The following is a 20,907-nucleotide window of genomic DNA, read 5'->3' as shown; positions in this document are numbered from 1 at the left end:
TGTACATATATTCAAGGACTGAAGTGGGTCCAGCAATAAAAACATCTCATGTGGTGGTAGACAGAAATAAACATGCACATGATAAGACAACTCCATTGTCTTTATTATAGATATTATTCCAGCAATACCTGGAGTTGTACTATGATGGACTCAACAACCACAATCAAGTTGCACAGTTAGGCCCTATTTGGTTCCTCTAGTCACCTTTCTAAACTTTAGGTATTAAACTTTACTCTTTAAAAACTCAGCCAGTAACACGTACCGTATAGTCATCCAAAACATTGTTTTGCACTGCAGAATGCACTGTTCATAGAATGGGGTTTGAAATAGGAGGTGAAATGGGAGATAGGATGGTTAAACTGCTAGAGATAGTCTAACAGACAGACCGCCCCCACGGGTATTATATTAAGAAGCTCAATCGGAGCCCTGACCGAGAAAGGTCACAAAAGCTGACCTCCGTATAGCATGAGGGTCCACCCCTTATATGCCAGATCTTTAAGAATATCATGTTTGATTCTAGGGACTAAAATTGACGAAAGAGCATTAACTATTGTGTATAAAAACAAGGTACCCCTTAATGCAGGTATTCTTCAGTTTGCACCACAGAAATTATAGTAACAACTCAGTTTGTAACCAAGGGTCCAACGAAGTATATCAAATAAAAATATGTTCTCTACCACGTCAAAATAAGCACTCATATTGCATATACCCTAATTTCTTTGGGAACTGCCTACATTTAGTTGAATAGCTGTATCTGCCCTGCCCTACATGTTGATGTCATGACCGATGACATTTCAAACTATGGACACCTGATAGTTTTGACTTGAATTAAATATTAGTTTGCCTAAAAGAATATAAAATAATAGTTGCACGTCGGTTGACAATAGATAATTAGAATTTGTTGAAGCATGGTATTTTGTTTAACATTTAAAAGCTACATAGACTATGTTAACTTTTTGTCAGATACTCCACCCAAATGATGGTTCGAATTTGAATACAAATCAAGCTGACACCAGCAGAAATTTGCCTCTTTCAATAAAGAATAATCTAGCAGCTAACCATAAACACTGGCCAGAAGCTGTAAAGATGGGGCTTAAACAGTTCTAACTTCTAAGAACCCTATTACTGCCTACCATAACCTCCTGGTGTGATATTAGGTTAAGGCAAGTATACGGTAGCTAGCCAAATTATCTAATTAATAAGGTATGGCCCAGCACAATTGTTTGCATGTGCTGCTTTCTTTTCATCCAGCAAAAGGGGCTCAGATAAGCATGAGTCAGTTTCAGGCTTTATGCTCTTATTTTAAGACGGATAAACTATTAGCACTAGCATTATATGTAAGTGGTAAGCGACATCTATATAAATGAAAAGGCTTTGTAATAGCTTAAAGAAGATTTCTTAACTTGGAAGCCCGATGGACTCACCAATTAAGGGCTTGTTCGGTTAGCTCTCAATCCATGTGGATTGAGTGGGATTGGATGGGTTTGAATCCCAAACAAGTCAAACTTCTTAAGAATTTTTTCCAATCCCATCCAATCCATGTGTATTGGGAATAACCGAACAAGGCCTAAATAGATTATTCATGCTTCTGGATTAAGGATTGCTGACCTCTCTCATATGGAGAAAGACTGGTCCGGAAAGGCCAGCATCATCATGAAGATAGAATAGATCTCAGACAAATCACTTATGTTGCCAATACTTAATGAGAGGCACCTGCAGATGATCCATCCATTCTTCTCCCTTTTCCATCACCATTGAGGTAGCAATGATAAGAACGGGTCACAGTTCAACAAAGACAGTTCATTTTTGTAGGAAGTCAACTTTATGAAAGGATGAACTTAAAACCTGCCACAATACAAATCAACATCACAAAGAGTGATACATTTCATTGATTCCTAAAAAACCCTATACCATTTACACAAGATTCTCCTATGATAAGATGTGTTCTTCAATTTCTCCAATAGATGCCATATACAAATATGAACCACAGATTCAGTGCACTGAAAATAACTAAATTTATGGACAGCATAAGCGCTGAAATCGAGAAAATAAAGTAAAATGCCAGTCACTAAACGATATGCATCAAACAGTATATGAACTAAGTTTTTAGGGTATTGAAACCACCGTTTCAAAAAAAATGTAGGAGGTGAACCATGGAGGCTCAATAAAACAGCAGGCAACATTGAGGAATATCTGCAACAGAATTGCCCTTTTATAAGGATGGTGTAACAAGAAACATAAGACACATTGTTGGGACTAGATGATTTGACTAGATCACACTATGTACAGGTCAAATTGATTAAACGTAAAATGGAGCATTTAGATGGGCTCCAGTCTAATTCTTGACATGTTATGGCTCAATGATTCAACCACTTCATCAGGTGATTCCTCGTTGGAAGGTGCCATTGGTTCTTGAACATGAATATGAGGGACGTCATCCTGCAATTCTGCTTCAAGCTTGCTGAACTCTTCATCAATATCTCCTTCATCATCTAACGACTGGAGTGGTACTGATTCAGCAAATAACCCAGTCAGAATGTCACAAAAAAATATTTAATTCTTTTTGGAGATGAGTGTAAACTGGCTTACATAAATACATGGGGCATATAAGTAGTACTGCATTAGCCAAAAACAGTGCAAACTATTTTCTATAACTAATACAATCATACATGTGAAGTTTGCAGCAGAAGCAAGGGTAACACAATGCATGCAGTTCATTGTTCCAACTAGGCAACTGAGAACATAATCATTTATCTCTGTTAGACATGTGTGTGTCTTAACTGTAATGGGTTTAGGACTTTAGGCCCAGCCCAGATCTAATAATACACATAAGGGTTAGGGTTTCCAATTTAACAAGGTATCAATCTTCTTTCCCCCTCCCTCTCCGTTCCCTAGTGTTAGAATCTCGTTTAGGGTTTGGGGTTCTCCCCGTGTAATTACTCTCTCACCCCTATGTAATGGGCCAGGCCTAGTTAACTCAAGTCTATTAATACATCACCCATCCCTAAGACAGGGTTAGGGTTTCCTACATGGTAGAGCTAGGTTAGTTTTTCTTCTCTCCCCCCTCCCTCCCTACCTAGTCGCTGCACTAGCAGCCGCCACCGATGCCCCACCGCCGCTCACCCTCCCCCCCCCACCGCCGACGTCCCCAGCCTGTCAAGGGCGTTGAGCCCTCGAGCGGCTGGACCGTGGCTACATAGTTCGTAGCCGTTGTGTCTTCTCCGGCGAGGTGTTCCTCAGCCACAAGCTTAGAGAATGCAGGGAGATAGGAGATTAGAGGTGATACTTTTCTTATTCCTCATTGTCTCACGATTCCAATATAAATAGGCCACTGGCCTGACCAACTAGGCAACAGCTAATTAGGCAACTAACTTATTTGGAAATCAATCCGACCAACTAGGCAACAACTAATTAGGCAATTAACTTATCTGGTAACCAACCCCCCCTACTATTAAGGCCTATCAATTTAGCCATCAATCTAGCCACTTTCCTTAGCCATGCCTTCCTTAGGCGCGCTGATGTTCGCGCCCACCGTGGACGCCCGCGCCTCAGCTCTCATGGCGTCGCGGGCTCGCTGTTGGCGCGCATAGGTGCGGCCCCACATAAAATCTATCCTCCCTCGAGGTCCAGCTCGTCCTCGAGCTGAAAATCTGGGTACGTGGCGCGAAACTTGTCGAGGTCTGGTTGCCGAAGTCGCCAGTTCGCCCCGCCAATGGACCAGCACCTGTTGAACACCACACGCCAAGCGATCGTGGTCAACCTGAGCCGGCTCTGGAACAACCACACATGATGGATGTCGGGCAGGGGTGATGGGGCTGATGGCGGTGTCCCCACATACTTCTTCAAAGTGCCCACGTGGAATATGTCATGAATGCGGGCATGTGGGGGCAGCTCCAGGCGAACGACGACGTCGTTGATGAGCTCAATGACGCAGTATGGCCCCAGGAACCGGGGCTTCAGCTTGCCCGTTGTCTGTTGTGGCAGCGAGGACAGGGCACGCTGGCGTCCCTGTTTTCAAGTCGTCGACTAGTCGGCGACTAGTCGTCCAGTCGGTCCTGGGAGCTCGACTTGGGGAGTCGGCTCGATTTTTCTGACAAGTCGGGCGACTTGTCAACGACTGGAAATTCTCAGTCGACTAGTCGTCGACTTGGTCTGGCAAGTCGGGCGACTTGTGGCCCAGTTCAGCCCAAAGGCCTATTACACAACATATTTTCTTGATTTGGGAGAAAATGCAATGGATGATCTTGATTTGGGAGATATTTAGGGTATCTACTATCTAGTATCTATCTAGCTGCAGCAGCAGCTTAGCTATCTAATGGAGCTTATTTCCTTTCAAGTTTGAACTATATTTTCTTGCTATTTGTTTTCCAATTTGAACTATATGGTTGTTATGACTTATGAGTTTATGACTTATCACTTATGTGGCTGATTTGGTTCAATTTGAGGCTTCAAATGAGGTAAGACTTGCTGTTTATTTCAGTTTCGTTCAATTTCAGGCTTCAAATGAGGTAAAACATGCTCTTTCTTCATATGTAAATGCTATATTGTCTATATGAAGTCATTATATAGGCAAAACAGCCACTATATTGGCAAGTCGATTGACTTATCGACTAGTCACCAAGTCGGTACCTTGTCGACTCGACTCGACTTATCGACTTGAAAACCTTGGTTGGCGTAGACGAAGGAGCGCCCAGTCACCGACCGCGTAGGTCACTGGCCTATGTTGCTTGTCGTAGTGGCGTTTCTGCACCGCCTGTGCCTGCTCGAGGCAATAGCGCACATCGGCGAGGAAGGCCTCGCGCTCCTCTATGTCGCGTGCGACCGCATCAACCCTCGTCTCCCCCTGCTCATACGAGCGGATGGAGGGCGGGTCACAACTGTACACTACCCGGAACAGAGTCTCCTGGAGCGAGGACTGGTATGCCGTGTTGTACACATATTCGGCCCATGGTAACCAGCGAAGCCATTGTCGAGGACGGTCGCCGGTGAAGCAACGGAGGTACATAATGATGACGCGGTTGGCCGCCTCCGTCTGGCCATCAGACTAGGGCTAGAAGGCGGATGACATGTGCAGCTTAGTGCTCATGAGTCACATGAGCTCACGCAAGAACGCCGAGGTGAACACCGGGTCGCGGTCAGGCACCATGGACTGTGGCATGCCATGGAGGCGCACAATTTCGGTGAAGAAGGCCTGCGCCACGGACTCGAGGATGTACGAGTGGCCGAGGGCGATGAAGTGGCAGTACTTAGCGGTCGACAACGGAGAGGATCGTCGACTTCCCGTTGACACGGGTCAGTGCTTCAACGAAGTCGAGGCCGATGTCTGCCCAGAAGACGGTGGGGATTGGTAGCGGCATGAGGAGACCTGCCGGGTGAAGGTGCTCTAATTTGTACCGCTGGCAAGTGGGTCATGCCCGCACAAAGTCCTGCACAACACGACGCATGTTGGGAAAATGAAAGTCACGTCGGAGCCGGTGCAGGGTGCGCTGGACGCCCTCGTGTCCATCTTCGTGGACAGCTGCCACAATCTCCAGCAGAAGGGGCGAGGACAGTGGGATGTACAGACGCCTGTCGTAGAGGACCATGTCGTCGACCACTGCCCATGGAGCAGCACGTGTACCTATGTTGACTTCGTCGTGGATGGCGGCCAGGGCGGGGTCAGTGGCCTGGGCATGGCAAAGCCGGTTGGTGAAGTCGAAGCGAGGCGCCGAGATCGCCTGTAGAGCCCCTGTGCTGTCCTCTTTGGTGTCGCGACACAAGAGGGCGCCCGCCAAGTCGAGAAATCCACGCACGGCCCACGCCGACCGTGGTTGGGGCCAGTCGTGGATGGTCTAGACCTTTGCAGGGTCCATAGCGACGCTCTCCGCCGAGATGACGTGGCCCAGGTAGGCGACGGAGTCGACGCCAAATGAGCACTTGGACCTCTTCACAAAGAGGTGGTGCTGGCGCAGGGTGTCGAGGACGCCACAGAGATGTCGTAGGTGGTCCGCCCAAGAGGTGTTGTATATCAAAATGTCGTCAAAGAAGACAACCACAAACTGGCGAAGGTAGGGGCGCAATACGTCGTGTGTTCCCTATGTGAAAGAGTTTTGAATCTGTAATTGCCTCACTAATATTTGGTCCTCATATGAGTGAGAATCCTGTTGAGGACCACCCCATCTCTCTTATACAACGAAACGCAGTTATCCTTGTGTTTTCTTCAAAAAAAATGTTCTGAGTGTTTCATTACGAGCGGCAAAAAAACGGGATCAAAATAATAAGTTCCAAATGCATCTAAATAAATACACTAACAGACATACAACATTTTAAGAAAAAAATTACTAGTTTCATATTTACCTGATTTAAAATAAATTAGTTATGGTTTTTTAAGTTTACAGCAGATTTTTATCATTTTTACAAAATAGGAAACCACCTTTGAAACCAGTTCGATGAGTAAATTTGACCCAGTTTTGGAGGGTGTTTGGTTCCCAGTTTTGTAGTTCATGTTTGGAAATCATACTGTCGTGCAAGTTGGAGGTTAGAAAATGGATTTCACCCTAGAAAAAACCCTTAGTTATAGAGTTCATTGTAAAAGGACAACAAACAACTTACCAAGGGCAGCATCAACTTCTCTTTGTGCAGCAACAAGCTCATCAATCTCCTTCATGTGGATGTTAACCTCATCTATGCTGACAGTGTTGTCCTTCATTGCCAGGATACCAATTTGTATTGCCTCATAAACCTAGTATCATGTACAGACTACATAACTAATTATGCTACAAAGATGCCATTGTTTGTGATATCTAAAATCCTAAATACACATAATGTAACGACTTATCATATAATGATAAATTTGTAATAAATACAGAAGGGGCAGACCCAGTGTCGAACACATGAGTTAGGTCCGAGGAATCTATATACACGTAATGTAACTACTTATCATATAATGATAAATTTGTAATAAATATCAAAAGGGACAGACACGGTGACAGAGGCTCCCACATGAGTGGGGTCTGAGGAAATATCACACCTTCTTATTTGATTCAGCACTAGCAATTAGGCTGATGACTTCTTCAATCCTTTCCAACAACTGTGTGCATCTGCTCCGGCTTTGTGAGAATAATTTAGACTGCCTCACATAACGATAAGCAGCTAGTTTATCTCCAGACTTGAAGGATGCCAATGCCCTTCGCCTTGAACTATCAAAAGATAATTCTTTACAAGTCAGCAAATTTTTGCACTAGCATTTATCAAACTCCACTATGATCATAGTACAATTCATGGAGTTCAGTATTAACCCATAGTACAGAACCTTATTCAGTTTACGATTTAATCTAGACCTTCTGGTTGCTATATTAAATATTAATATACCAATGATTGTGTGACGTAATTTTCAACACTGAACAACATCCAACAGCCAAATGTAGGAATTTGAGATCCTAAAAAAATTGACATCACAAGTACAAAAGGCAGAAGGGGCAGCAGTACCAGAAAGGTGTGAGGAAGTGATGGAGAATCCAATAGCATGAAATTGTCAGATCTCGTAGCACTAGCAGGAAGCAATAGGCTGGGTAGCCCCTTCCCAATTCAAAAGGTCATATATAGAAAATCATAATAACCTATTCACTGTTTACATGTTGTGTTATTAATGTGTTGAAAGTAGATGGATCACCTTTGGGCAACCAGCGATATTAATGCACTTCTGTGTACAAAACTGGCCAAAAAAGTATCATCTGCTGGGTCATGTACTCTTCAGGAGTTTGCAATCTATAGAAGACAACCAACCAATACACGAAAGGCAGTCCTTTTGAAAGTTGAGATACACGAAAGATATTCCCTCTGCCCCATTATATCTGTCGTCTAGGCAGTGTTTTGGGGTCATGGTTATTAAAGCGGTAAAACATTATGAACCACCTTTTTAACATTTAAACATTTAAACGAACGTTGAAACGTCTTTTCAGACTTGACATAGAAGTTCAAATATAGAATAAGTTAATACATAAGTTGAGTACTTGAGTTCACAAACCAAATAGCATAAAAAGAAACAGATCAAGTTCAACCACACAAGTTACGACTTTTATGCATGATCAGTAACCATCATCGAACTCATCAATATTAAGACCATGAGCATATTTCCATCCTGGATCATTTGACTTTGGCCTTCGTGACTGATCTTTGAGTGGGTCATAGGAGTCATTACTTTGACCGACAGACAATGCCTCACTATTTGTTGCCATTGAAATTCACTGTGAGCAATATGGTTGCACAATCAGTAGTTCAGTACTCACCAATATGGTTGATCAAATAGAGATCGAATGATTGATTCACTGTGAGCAAAATCGGTACTCACCAAATGATCAAAATAGAGAGCAGTGGAGGTGGAGGATAGCTGGCTGCTGGTCTAGGGCGCTGGCGGAGTGGAGCCGCAGAGGATGGCTGGCTGGCTGCTGGTCTTGGGCGCAGATCTGCTGTGGGGTAGGCGGCCGGCGGTGGCGCAGGTCTGCTGTGCCTCCACGGCCGACGGCCGGCTGTGCCTCCATGGCTGAGGAGAGGAGAGACGCGCCAGAGATGTTGGAGGAGAGGAGAGAGGAGGGCGGCGGCCGGCTGAGCCGTTGGAGGAGAGGAGAGTGGAGGGCGACGTGCGTCCAACCACCTAGAGAAAAACCTAAAGGCCCAGGAAAGGCCCGGGACGGGTAGAACGTCCTCAGCACGCGTAAAACGTCCTAAAACGCGATTAGGACGCTTAAGCAACGCTTAAACTCGAAACGGACGTTCTACGCGGCTTACCTAAAACGCTCGGATGTTCCAACTACTAATCATGTTTTCTCGCTTAAACGACGCTTAAACGATTAATAACAATGTTTGGGGTGTCTAGATTCACATCACGTTCTATGCATCCAGACCCAACTTATGTCCAGATTTAGAGAATCTTTCTTGTAGCTGGTATAAAGCCAGAACAACAGATATAATGGGGCAGAGGGAGTACATTTAAACAACAGAGACCAAAGTGTGAAAAATACTTACATCTCCCATCGTCGATCAAGCACATCAAGCTGTTCTTGCAACTTCTCTTCTGTCCAGACTAAGTGCAAGGTGTCATGGTCAAGTTTGGATACAGCAGGAACTTGTGAAGCAGTGAGTGCAACCTTGACACCCTGCAGGCATGAATCCAACTGAACAAAATGCAGCATGCTAGTGGGCACTTGCTTCAGCAGAATAACATAATGCACGAGAAAAAAGGGAGCATGCCTCAATAGGGTCTTGTTTCCTGCCCAAAAGGTACCTAGCTTTCCCATGTTGCGTCAAAAAACATAATGCAATATGAGCATCATCCATGTCAACAAAGAAGCTATTGAATTTGCTAATCGTGACAACACATGTCGATGTCCAATGAGAGTCACTCAATTGCCTAGCAATATCGGCAGCTCGTTCCTGCAATCAACTAGCAGAGAAACAAATAAAAATACTGTATGCTACCAAACAAAGACACTTGGGTCGAGCAATTTCACGTACCTCAATCAACAATTTGAACACGAGGATATCCTCCTGCCAAACCGCCTTCCTGGAGCTGATGGTCATGAGTCTCACCCTCCTGACCAGCTGGTGCAGGTTCGTTGAGGATGGATCAATCAGCTCGGATTTCAGCAGTACGTCCCCATCCGCACGCATCTCTTCCTGAAAAATGCCAAAAAAAAAATTCAAAATCCAGTTCCCATGACCTAACGCAACAGCTGGAGAATCTGAGACAGCCGTACGACGGGCAGACCAGAACTTGCGGCAAGCATAGCGGCGTGAGCCCCCCGGGGCGCGCGAACCAAGCGCTCGTCACCTGCAGTTTGTCGGCGTCGCCCCGTCAGAACATTCAGAAGAGAGGAAGAGAGCTCAGGTGGGTTGGTTAGTGGGGCAGTCCGGCAGTGGGCGGGACGCATACGTGGTGGGCAGGGGCGGAGCAGACGCGGAGTCGCCTGGCGACGCGGAGGAGAAGGTCCTTCCAGAAGAGGACCGTGGGCTGAGGCCAGTCGCTGCGCTGCCCCGTGAAGGCCTTGAACCTGGCGCGGAGGTCGGCGCTGTCCAGGTCGTCCCACCAGGCAACGGCGCCCACCTCCGCCCGCACCGCCGCCTCCCACCCCTCGCCGGAAGCCATAGTATCCGAGAGCCGAGACGGTGCTGCCCGCCCGCCCCCGGAACCGGAAGCGGTACGAATTGCGGAAGCGGGTTTGGAGACCGGCGCCGAGGGGGAAGGGAAGATCGAGAGTGGACACGGAGGGGAAGCAAGAACGGGGAAATTTTGCTGGGCCTCGGTTTGTGACCGTCGTTCCAGGTTGTATATAAGGCCTGAGTGCCTGACCAGTCATCAAAACAGCCTCGTTTTTTGGCCCAGTTTCAACCAGGCCTAGAAGCCCATAAATTCTAACCAGGTCATTACAGCCCAAACGTTCCCAGGGCCGCTCCGAGCCCATACCAGCAGCTCACTCGCTTCGATTGATTCCGAGGGCTCGCGGGCCAGAGGGACACGTACGTGGCGTCGTCAATTCGTCTTCCAAACTTTCCCAAGCACAGGCTTGCTCCTTGTTAAGTAACCCTAGTTAGGGTTATGTGGGCAAATACCGACTTTGCCCCTGAGGGGTCTCATATCTCTATATAAGGAACATGTACACCCCTTCATAAGACAGAGATCAGAAAGAGGCCAGAGGTCCAACCATATATCCTGTGTCTCGTGTGTTTCTTCTGTCGTGCTTATGGGAAGGGAGACGGATTCTCTACAGCTTCTTGCGTCTCTACTGCTGATGGGAGGGAATGGAGCGGATCTGGTGATCCGTGGTAACGTAGTTCTCAACACGTTATCAGCACGCTCTACCTCGATGTTGCTGCGAGATCAGATCTGCATCAACTCTCCGTCAAGCCGGCAGGTCCCCGGCCTAGCCGAACAGTCCTACGCGACAGTCTTCGATTACTCCTCTACGCAATCGAACGGTATAATTGTTTTTTTAATCTAATGTTGGTGGAATCTCGTCATCGCCCACCATGTCCAGTGGGGCTCCTCTCGATCTACCCCGAGCACCATAGTTCGTGCTCGCCTTGGAGTCACGACCGCGCGTCGGACCTGCACCGCTCGCCCGCACATCAGAGATGCTCACGTCACGTCGAAAGCCGTGCGCCTGAGCTATGGCCGCGCCAGGAGCCGCACCCACGCCAGCAGTCGTGCGGCCCTGGCAACCGTGCTGGCTGTCACGCCAGGATCAGCGCCCGCGCCTGCAGTCGCGCCGGAGCCGACTGCCCTGGGAGCTACATCCGCCAGTCATGCATGTCGTGGTCTCGTGGAGATGAGAAGTCCTATCCTATTCTTGTGCGCCTGGAGTCGTGGAGATGAAAAGTCCTATTCTTGTGCTGCATGGAGATAAGGACGTACGAGAGAAAAAAAAGTGTTCGCACTATTCCATGCGTTCGTGCCATGAAAAAAGGCATTTGGGCCCACTTCCCTTTGACCAGTGAACGAGTCAACCAGACGCAGATACTTCCAGCGGTCTATCCATGCAAGACTCCTCGAGTAGGCCCCCTATTTTATATAAATAAATTCATGTTGAATTTAAACAAGTTAAAGTTGTATGTTTACTTTTACGTAGTAATTTCTACTTTAATTAATTATTTCCTGCAGTAAATAATTATTAGAAAATGCATGCTTAAATATGGAGAAATGTCTTTTACACCTGATGTGTTATGTTCATATATTAATTATGATGTTCATTTTTTCTGCATTAATAATTATTTTCCGTAGTAAATAATTAGCAGAAAATTATTAAAATGCATGTGAAGGTTATATTGTGTATACTCAAATCGCTCTAAATATTTGTGTTGCGTTGAGCTTTTGAACTCACGCCGAGCGATTAAATTGTATAGTGGGTACTCAGACACGTCGATCAGACTACGTTATTAATCGACCGAGTTATGGCATTGGCTGAGCACTGGCTGCGCCCTGGCAACACGACGCAGTATTTGTGCCGTTCGAACTTGGCTGCGTCATGTGATTGTTATGTCGCGCTCTCCATTAATTGGATTGCTCCCGTTGAGTCAGACCGTCATCGCTGAGTCGCGTATTTTTTGCATGCCCTGTAGGCACTGTCTGTCTGACGCGAGCCAAAATTGCGCCTGTTGCGCATGTTGCGTGGATTTATCGTGTATAGGGGTGGGCATTTTAAAACCGAAAATCGAACCCGAACCCGAACCGAACCCGAATAGACCGAATTATTGGTCTATTCGGGTTTTCGGGTTCGGGTTCGGTTCCTATATGTGCTATATTTCGGGTTATGGGTTCGGGTTCGGTTCCTAACCTATAAAACCCGAATAGACCTAATAACTCGAAATATAAAAAAGCTCTTAATATGTGATGGTATTATTATATGATTTATGAACTTATTAGCTAGAAATAATGATATCATCTAAACGATAGTATATATATCTTTGTATGCTAATTTTTATAGTCACTTGTTGTAGTAATAGTACTTTCAATTAATTATTCATTGTCTATATTTTAAAAAAATATACTAGTCTATCTACAATTCGGGTCTATTCGGTGGACCGAATAGACCGAACCGAAATTGTGAGTCTATTCGGGTTCGGTTCCAAAAATATTTTTGGAAATTTCGGTTCTCATTTTTTAGAACCCGAAATTTCACAAACCCGAATAGACCGAACCGAATTACCCTAATAGACCGAATGCCCAGCCCTAATCGTGTACCCCAATTACCGAGCCATAATTGTGCCTGTTGCGCTTATTACGAAGGCTTGCTATACTGTCGTAGCCCTGATGGCCGCAACCGTGTTGCCGCCAGATACGCTGGAGCTTGTACTCGCGGAATGTGGTGGGTTATCCGAGCCCCTGAAGTCACAGCATAGCGCAACCTTCGTAAATAATTTCGTTTGGCTCTATATTTTGTTTGACATGTGTTGTGTGGCTTAATATATTTATATATATCGCCAAGTGGCCATAACAACTTTGACAAGCTCTATGGTGCTTGTAAGATCTGGGAAGTTAATGAAATACCTATGAAACACAAATAAATAATTCTCTGCTCTCTCCTCATGCATAAAGTTTTACCCGAAGTAACCCGAAGATATATAATATAATGCATGAAAGCCTTTTTGGCATAAGACATCACAAATTGGAATTTTATTAGTAAGCAATATGACCTTACCAAATAATTTATGACCAAAAATCTCAGTCATACATTGCTCAACCAGATGTTAGCACATTGCTCTCTTTGTCGCTGAATGACATGAAGCAAACTATGAGATAAAAGGACATGTAGTCGCTAGCAACACGAAGTTGCGAGTATACCGAGAGGTTATTCTGAGAAGATTTTCACTATGTTGGTGTGAAAACTATTGTGTGTTCCCGTCGAACCACTTTGCTCATCCTGTCTAGGACCTTTATGCTTATGTTGCATACATCTCTCAGAATTGTAAATACTCATGGTCGCTGAATTGACTCGAGATAGTCCCTTCACGAGTATGGTACACATTATAAGTCAAATGGTAACGGTCAGTCCTGAATAGACATATAATTGGGGTTTTGTAGTAGAACCACAATGGATTCTACTCTTTGACATGCTTATCGTAATCTATCTCTGATCTACCATAAGTAAGAAGAGTAGAAAATAGCCATGAAATCCCACATCACCATAGAGCTTGAAGCGAAATTGGGCATTGATCTGTCACTGGCCCTTGGCACCGAAAGATCCATAATTCTTGACCACTAAGTTGTTGGTGTTGGTAATTTGTGATAGAAATATGAAGATATTGTAGAGACCTATTGTATCCTCTCTACTCCTGATGATTTCTTCGTATGAGAGCAGTATTATCTGTTGTTAAGGTCTGGTCCCAGATGGATACCGGTCTTGTTTCGTTCTTGCCAAGCAGATATCATCATTTGCTTCATCAAAAGCTAGTTATATGGTGATTTTTCCTAGATAAAATGAATTTTTGGCCTTGTATGTTCTATTTCAAAGCTTCTCTTTTTGCTGAACAACGAAGAGATAGAAATAATGCTTTATAGAACAAATTGGTATATAATATGAGGAGAAATGTTTGTCCTGCTAGCAGCATCACAAATTATTAACTATTGTTATAAATTCTCTCTCAAAATTATAATACCTAAAAATGTTGCATAAATTGATACCCAATTTCAGATCGGTATGAGTAATTGGGTAAACAATGGGCAATAATAAAACGAGCTGGACTATACATCTCTGCATATAAAAGTCTCTGCTTGGCAGCATTGGCCTGATGTCGTGCACTTTACTACCAATATAAACACACATTTTCCTATGTGCCTCAAAGCACAATGCAACCAGTGAATGTCTTTGTGAGCGTTAGACCCTGATGGTCATTTTACTTGTTGATCTGAAGTCAACTAATGGCTCCAAATGACGAATGGTATTCATGAGCCCCTGAAGAAGCCTTATGGATAAAATAGTGTTGTGCATGTTAGTCTAAATCTTAATGATTGATTGTGCATTTGGTAATAATAACAATAAGTTTGCAGAATTGTAACCATGAAGCAACTTGTTGTTGCGTGTCTCGCTGGATGTTGAGACTAACCCTTCATGTGAAGGACAAATCTGTAGTATTCATGCCACTACATTAATCTAAGTCCAAAGCTCACTGCATAAAACCGCTATTTGTAATGTGCGTAAGATTTTCCAAATAAATCACCACAATAGCATACATTGGCCACAACTAGATGATTGTGGTTGGGGATTTTATCTGTATGCTTTTATAACATCTCGACATTAGGGGGAGGAATGCCCATATAATGTAATGCCTCAATATTCTATTAAACGCACAAAAGCCAAACTGAATCTGTCGTTCGGTGTGTACTCCTGTGTATATGGAGTTTGCCAGAAATCGTTGAGGAGTAACCATATTGGTCTGAATGCTTCTACCTGATGTAGATGTGGATATACCCGGGATTAATATCATATCCACATTTGACTTATTGGCATTTGATCTATTCTCGGGGACGCCTGCGAATATGATCCATTGACCTTAGTCAAAGCATATGTTTCTGATTGCAGATTCACGTGGTCTGTGATAACTCTCCTCCGATTAATTCACCCTGATGGTGATTTGCCTCACGAAGAGGTTCATCTTGATGATGAAATTCCTAGCAATGCGCGCAATATCATTGTGCTGGGAATACAGAACAAAGAATCTTTCGTTTTGGGAAATAACAGAGATCATTATTAAATGTGGGAGACAAATATGTCGACACCTATATTGCCTCTCTAGATTGCAAATGGATCCAAAACAAAGTCCTAGGCATGAGTGCTTTAAACTCTCTTATCGGGTCATTGATAAATGCAATCGAGGCTGAACCAAGAATCGCAAAATGAAAGTCGCGAGCTTGAAGTTCGGACATTTATGGGCACTATTGAAATAATGTGTGGTGAATGCGATGGTTCAAGTGGTCTAGTGAGAGACCCATCCCACATATGTGTTGAATAAACACTGTTCCGCTATGTAATATATCTGGCAAATGGCATGAATTAAAATATGCAGTTAATAGGATTCTGAAGATCCATCATGAGATCCTAGGAGGACTCATAATCTTGAATTATAAATATGCAACATATAAATCTCATACCGAATAATGCATTCCTAATGAATGACCACTCTCCTATGTAGGGAGAATATCTCGTAGTTGAGACTATCGTTCCCAGATGGAACCTATCCAGAAGAAACAAAGTCTGTATTAAACACCAAAGTTTAATAATCCCTATAAAGGGATAAAGACCCATACAGACCCGAAAAGGAATAAGATGAGGTACCAAAGGACTTGAAGTTCACTGAATAAGCACATGTGCATTCCATGAGTTTTACTCATGGTAATTTCCACTAGATGTGGAATTACGGTATCCTCTAAAGCCCTGATGGCAGAAACCTATAAGGTTTAGGTGTTACTGGCAAAATATCCCCATTGTGCCAGAATGACAGACTATAACGATGTATCTGATCGATGAAAAATCCCTGATGGATTACGATCTTAGATGGACTTTTGTTACACCATCATAGATGTTGCAATGGATGAACACCTCGAGCGATGTGTCATATTTAGAATATGTATTATTGCAACTATATTATCCCCTAAGTCCTATTGAAGGGCATGTTATTTGCTTTGCACAACTATGTATAAATTGTGGTGTAAGATAGAAAATGATAGCACCCCAACCTCATCGATTCTCGTTATTCCAGATGAACAATGAGACGTATATCTTGAAGAATATGCTTGAGTTATGAGGGATAACGACTTTGATAGATGTCATCGTCAGGGGGAGCACAATCGTGAGACAATAAATGTCATATTCTATGCCCTGAAGGCATGAGCTTGATGATCAATATGTGAACTTTTATGGAACTTTCTATCAAATATATAGATCCAGTCGATCGAACACCATCAGTCAAAGTGGCTTATTTATATTGATACGTGCACTTACCTCGTATATCCTAGAAGTGAGTAGAGGTAAAGTTCCTGAAATAGTCCTTGCAAGGATATGCAATCCGTTTGCTAAATCTTCATGTGCATATACTTCCAGAAGAAGATGTTTTGCTTTATTGATACAATTTTGCAAGGATCAGGGGAGCACATTTCTGAAGTTAGCCCTTGTAGAAGATTCGATAGAATCTAGATCCCAGAGGATCGAAATCTGTCCCGATGACAGCTGTTGTACTCTTTTTCCTTTGGTGAGTTTTCTTGAAGTTTCTCACATGAGGTTTTTAACGAGGCAACAAAGTGCAAATGCAATTTACGTCACCATGTACTCTTTCTCCATATTTTTCCCATTGGGTTTTTGGGAGTTTTAAAGAGGCATGTGTTGGTCGCGGTATTCGCCCAAGGGGGAGTGTTAAGTAACCCTAGTTAGGGTTATGTGGGCAAATACCGACTTTGCCCCTGAGGGGTCTCATATCTCTATATAAGGAACATGTACACCCCTTCATAAGACAGAGATCAGAAAGAGGCTAGAGGCCCAACCCTATATCCTGTGTCTCGTGTGTTTCTTCTGTTGTGCTTATGGGAAGGGAGACAGATTCTCTACAGCTTCTTGCGTCTCTACTGCTGACGGGAGGGAATGGAGCGGATCTGGTGATCCATGGTAACATAGTTCTCAACACTCCTATCCTACTAGTGTAAGTGTAGCAGTCTAGATGGAGCGATGGGCGACGTACTGCGGACGGCACCGAGTTACAGTGTACTAGAGTTAATAGTTATGGCTAAAATTAATTAGACATATCTAAACACTCTTAGCTAATAGTTCAGCTATTAGCTATTTTTAGTAAATTACCTACTAGTTAGCTAACTTTTTGTTAGCTAGATAATTTTAATAGTATATTTTTAGTGAAAGTGCATTCATCCCTTTTGTGATTTTGGTGATTTGGATAACAACACATTTAAAGGTCTAACGAGTTTGCTAAGTGTTGAACAGGAAATTCAGTATGATGAACATACTTGAATAGTGTATAATGATCAGTGAACAAGGTTCAACACAAGGTCAAATAACCAGTGAGACAATGCAAATGGATATAATATGGTCTCTATATTGGTTTGAATATATGGACAAGTCCTAAGAAATCACTATGCATAAATATGATCATAATAGAGGTTGAAGTGATTAAGAGGATTGGTCAAGCCAAAGTGAATAAGATATGAGGAATCGTGAATTGGCTTGACCATATTACTATTAGTCCATATATGAATATATGAGAATCAAACTAGAGCTTGATTGATCTTAGCAGTTATATCTAGAAGACATTCAAGCAAGGTTCACAATATTGAAGAAATGATTCTCTCAATGGATGCTCAATTTGATGTGACTCAAGAATGGCTTGATAGGGTGAAGATAGCAAGGAAAGGGCTTCGAGGAACTAAGCGAAGGTGAAGGTCAAGCGACGGCTTGTAGACCGAGGTACCATGGCTAAGGTGAAGAAGAGAGTACTTGCACTAAGTCGATGAACTAATCAACTATGAAGAGTTATAACATGTTGATGCATCAGTAATGTGACTTGAAGCCATGATTTGAACTCATATAAGGTGATATGGTACAAGTCACTGGGTTTGATTTGAGTTTGCTTCAAAAGGTGAGACAAAGATGTTTGTGATCCTTATGAAGCAATGCCATGGAGAAATCACGCATGAGACACCAATGACTCAAGGAGTTTACTTCATTATATTTTATTTAACTTGAGTATAGGAATCGTCGTACTATAAAGGGGGATCCAAAAAGAAGGTTGGTGTTTGCCAAAGCTCAAACCTCTCTATTCAAAAGCTATTTTTGAAAAGCAAAAATCTCTTTAACGTTCTATGGTTGACCGTGGTTAGGGTTGAGAAACCTAGAGTGTTCTTGCTGAAAAGCAGCTGAACTTCTTCAACTGCAGCTGAGCTTTCCAGCTGAACTTGACTTCAGCTGAGTTGAGCTTCTTTAGCTGCAGCTGAGCTTTTCAGCTGAGCTGAACTTCAGCTGAGTTGAGCTTCTTCAGCTGCAGCTGAGCTTTTCAGCTGAGCTGAACTTCAGCTGAGTTGAGCTTTCTCAACTTCAGCTGAACTCAACTTCAGCTGTGAACCTCTTTGACCATACACCAGCTGAACTTGCCTCCGGGCAGTTGAGCTGGGGTTTTCTCTCCTAAACTCTCTGGTCAAGACCAGTTGAACTAGTCCTGAGGGGCAGTTCAGCTGGTCTCTGACCCCTCTGACCTCTGACCAACAGTCTGCAAGTCAGACTGGCAAACAGGTCGCCAGAGGTGTCACGGGAGGTTCAACCGCCCTAGGGGAGGTTCAACCGGTCTGGTCAACCCTGACCAGTCTGCAGGTCAGTCTGCATGTCAGTCTGCCAGTCAGACTGGCAGACAGGCTGCCAGGCCTGCCAGGGGAGGTTCAACCGCCCTAGGGGGAGGTTCAACCGGTCTCAGGCAGAAAAATCTGCCCAACGGCTAGTTTTGAGCTCCACCTATATATACTACCTCCTACCTCTCTCCCCAAAGCAGTGAGCACGATTTGAACTCCATTTCTAACCCAAGAAACACCTCCCTCTCTCTCACACATCTCTTGCCTCTCCCATTTCAAATCTTTGGAGAGAAATCTTTGAGTGAGCTTGAGAGCTGCGGTTTTGTGCTTCATCTCTAAATCTCTCTTGCTCTTCTTCTTCATTCGAGCTTTGGTACTACATCGAGTTCTTTGTGGATTCATTACTCTTGGAGCTTCTAGCTCCTAGACGACTAGGTGTCTCTTGTGAGTCTCCAAATCTTGTGGAAGACCACAAGAAAGTTTGTATTACCCGCTCGTTTGAGCAAAGATTATTGTGTGGACTTGACCTTTGTGGTCGGCAAAGGGAGGATTAGGGTTGAAAGAGACCCGGCTCTTTGTGGGCGCCTCAACGAGGAAGTAGGGCACCTTTTGTGGTGTGACCGAACCTCGGGATAAATCTTGTGTCTCTTGTGTTCTTGCTCATTGTGTTTGTTCATGTTCTTCGTTCTCTCACCATTCCGTGGAAGATTGTTTATATCTTTTTGGTGTGTGGATTTTGAGAAGTGCCCTTCTCAGATCTACTACTTTGAACCCTGTGGATCATTTAGAACATCTCATTTCCAAAGTTATCTGGGTGAATTTCGAGATCAATTCAGTTTTACCCAGTTTGCTTCTAGTTTTTTTGTTGAAAAAGTTTTAACTTGCCTATTCACCCCCCTCTAGGCAACTTTCAATTGGTATCAGAGCCTAATCCTCGTTCTAACGCTTAACCGCGTGAGGAAAGATCATGTCGAGGGGACTAAGAAACGAACGTGCTTCTAAGCTTGAAAAAGTTGAGATTGTCTCGACTTCATCTTTTGGTGCAGATGTTGATCCTAGGGCAATAGATCTTGCCATGAGAATCGCCGAAAGGATGTTCCTCAAAATGAAGGAAGATGAGGCGAAGAAAAGTATTGAAGAAGAAGAAAATGATCGATGGAGACCAAACGACGAATCCACCTCTTCACAAGGTTCGTCTTTCAAATCCACTTCTCATATGTGCTTTGTTGCTAATGAGAGTGACAGTGAAAGCGAAAGTGAGGATGAGGAGGAGCATGAAAGTGATAGTGAAGATGAGGATGATCTTCAAAAATTCTTCGCTCAACTAAGCAAGAAGAACCGGATGAGCTTGCTCAAACTCATGAAAAGAGCGGAAGAACAAAAGGAAATGCTTCATAAGCAAGAAGATATCCTCATCGAAAAAATCAAAGACTTGGAGAAGTTGACCAAAGAGCATGAGAAGCTAAAGTGCTCTCATGATGATTTGGTCCAAAGGTATGAAGACATTTCAATTGAGCAAATTAAAGCTATTAATCATTCATCATATATTGCTCAATTAGAAAATAAAAATGTTATGCTCAAGAACACGGTAGAAAAGCTAAACATTGAAAATCTAGCTTTGCAAGAAAAACATGATATGCTTGTATGCTCTCATAATAAATTTATGGATTCACATATCATGTTAGAAATGGCTCATGAGGTTGTGTTAACTAATTTGAAATCATACCAACCTCACATGTGCACATGTGTTGAAATTGAAACTATATCACCATGTGCTAACAATTGTTGTTATCAAGCAAGCCAATCTTCCATTGAGCTAGAAATTTCAGGAATTAGTGATATTTCTATCACACAAGAAAATAAAGAGCTCAAGGAAGAAGTTGGAAGGCTAAGAAGGAGCTTAACACTTTTGAAGGGAAAGTGTCATGCTCAACCTTCTCATGATAACCGTGACAATATGGTGAAAAAGCTTGAGAAGGGGACAACTGTAGCATGCACAAAACCCCTTCAAAAGAATACCAAGCTTTTCAAGAAGGGCATGAGCAAAATCCATGGTAAGAAAATTAATGATCATACTATTTGCTCTAACAATG

At 43.5% G+C, this 20,907-nt stretch overlaps 1 protein-coding gene across 5 annotated transcripts; it reads right to left on the bottom strand.

Moving 5' to 3' along the window:
- Positions 1-1,996: 1,996 nt before the first annotated feature.
- Positions 1,997-10,283, bottom strand: LOC100274253 (uncharacterized). 5 transcript variants are annotated; one of them, XM_008674305.3, is made up of 8 exons: positions 9,911-10,283; positions 9,746-9,808; positions 9,493-9,654; positions 9,229-9,411; positions 9,004-9,152; positions 7,010-7,178; positions 6,592-6,721; positions 1,997-2,510 (listed from the first exon to the last, which is right to left on the bottom strand). In XM_008674305.3, exons 1-8 carry the CDS (start codon positions 10,121-10,123, stop codon positions 2,320-2,322), a joined length of 1,260 nt encoding a protein of 419 aa, XP_008672527.1. In that variant the 5' UTR covers positions 10,124-10,283; the 3' UTR covers positions 1,997-2,319. The 5 variants fall into 5 exon arrangements, with proteins under 5 accessions (XP_008672527.1, XP_008672528.1, XP_035821653.1 ...); XM_008674306.4 differs by having other exon boundaries at positions 9,735-9,808; positions 9,911-10,273; XM_035965760.1 differs by having other exon boundaries at positions 9,004-9,134; positions 9,735-9,808; positions 9,911-10,273.
- Positions 10,284-20,907: the final 10,624 nt, after the last annotated feature.

This window comes from Zea mays, chromosome 3 (genome assembly GCF_902167145.1).
Source record: "Zea mays cultivar B73 chromosome 3, Zm-B73-REFERENCE-NAM-5.0, whole genome shotgun sequence".
Taxonomy (NCBI): Eukaryota; Viridiplantae; Streptophyta; class Magnoliopsida; order Poales; family Poaceae; genus Zea; species Zea mays.
This window is presented reverse-complemented; position numbering and strand designations above follow the sequence as displayed.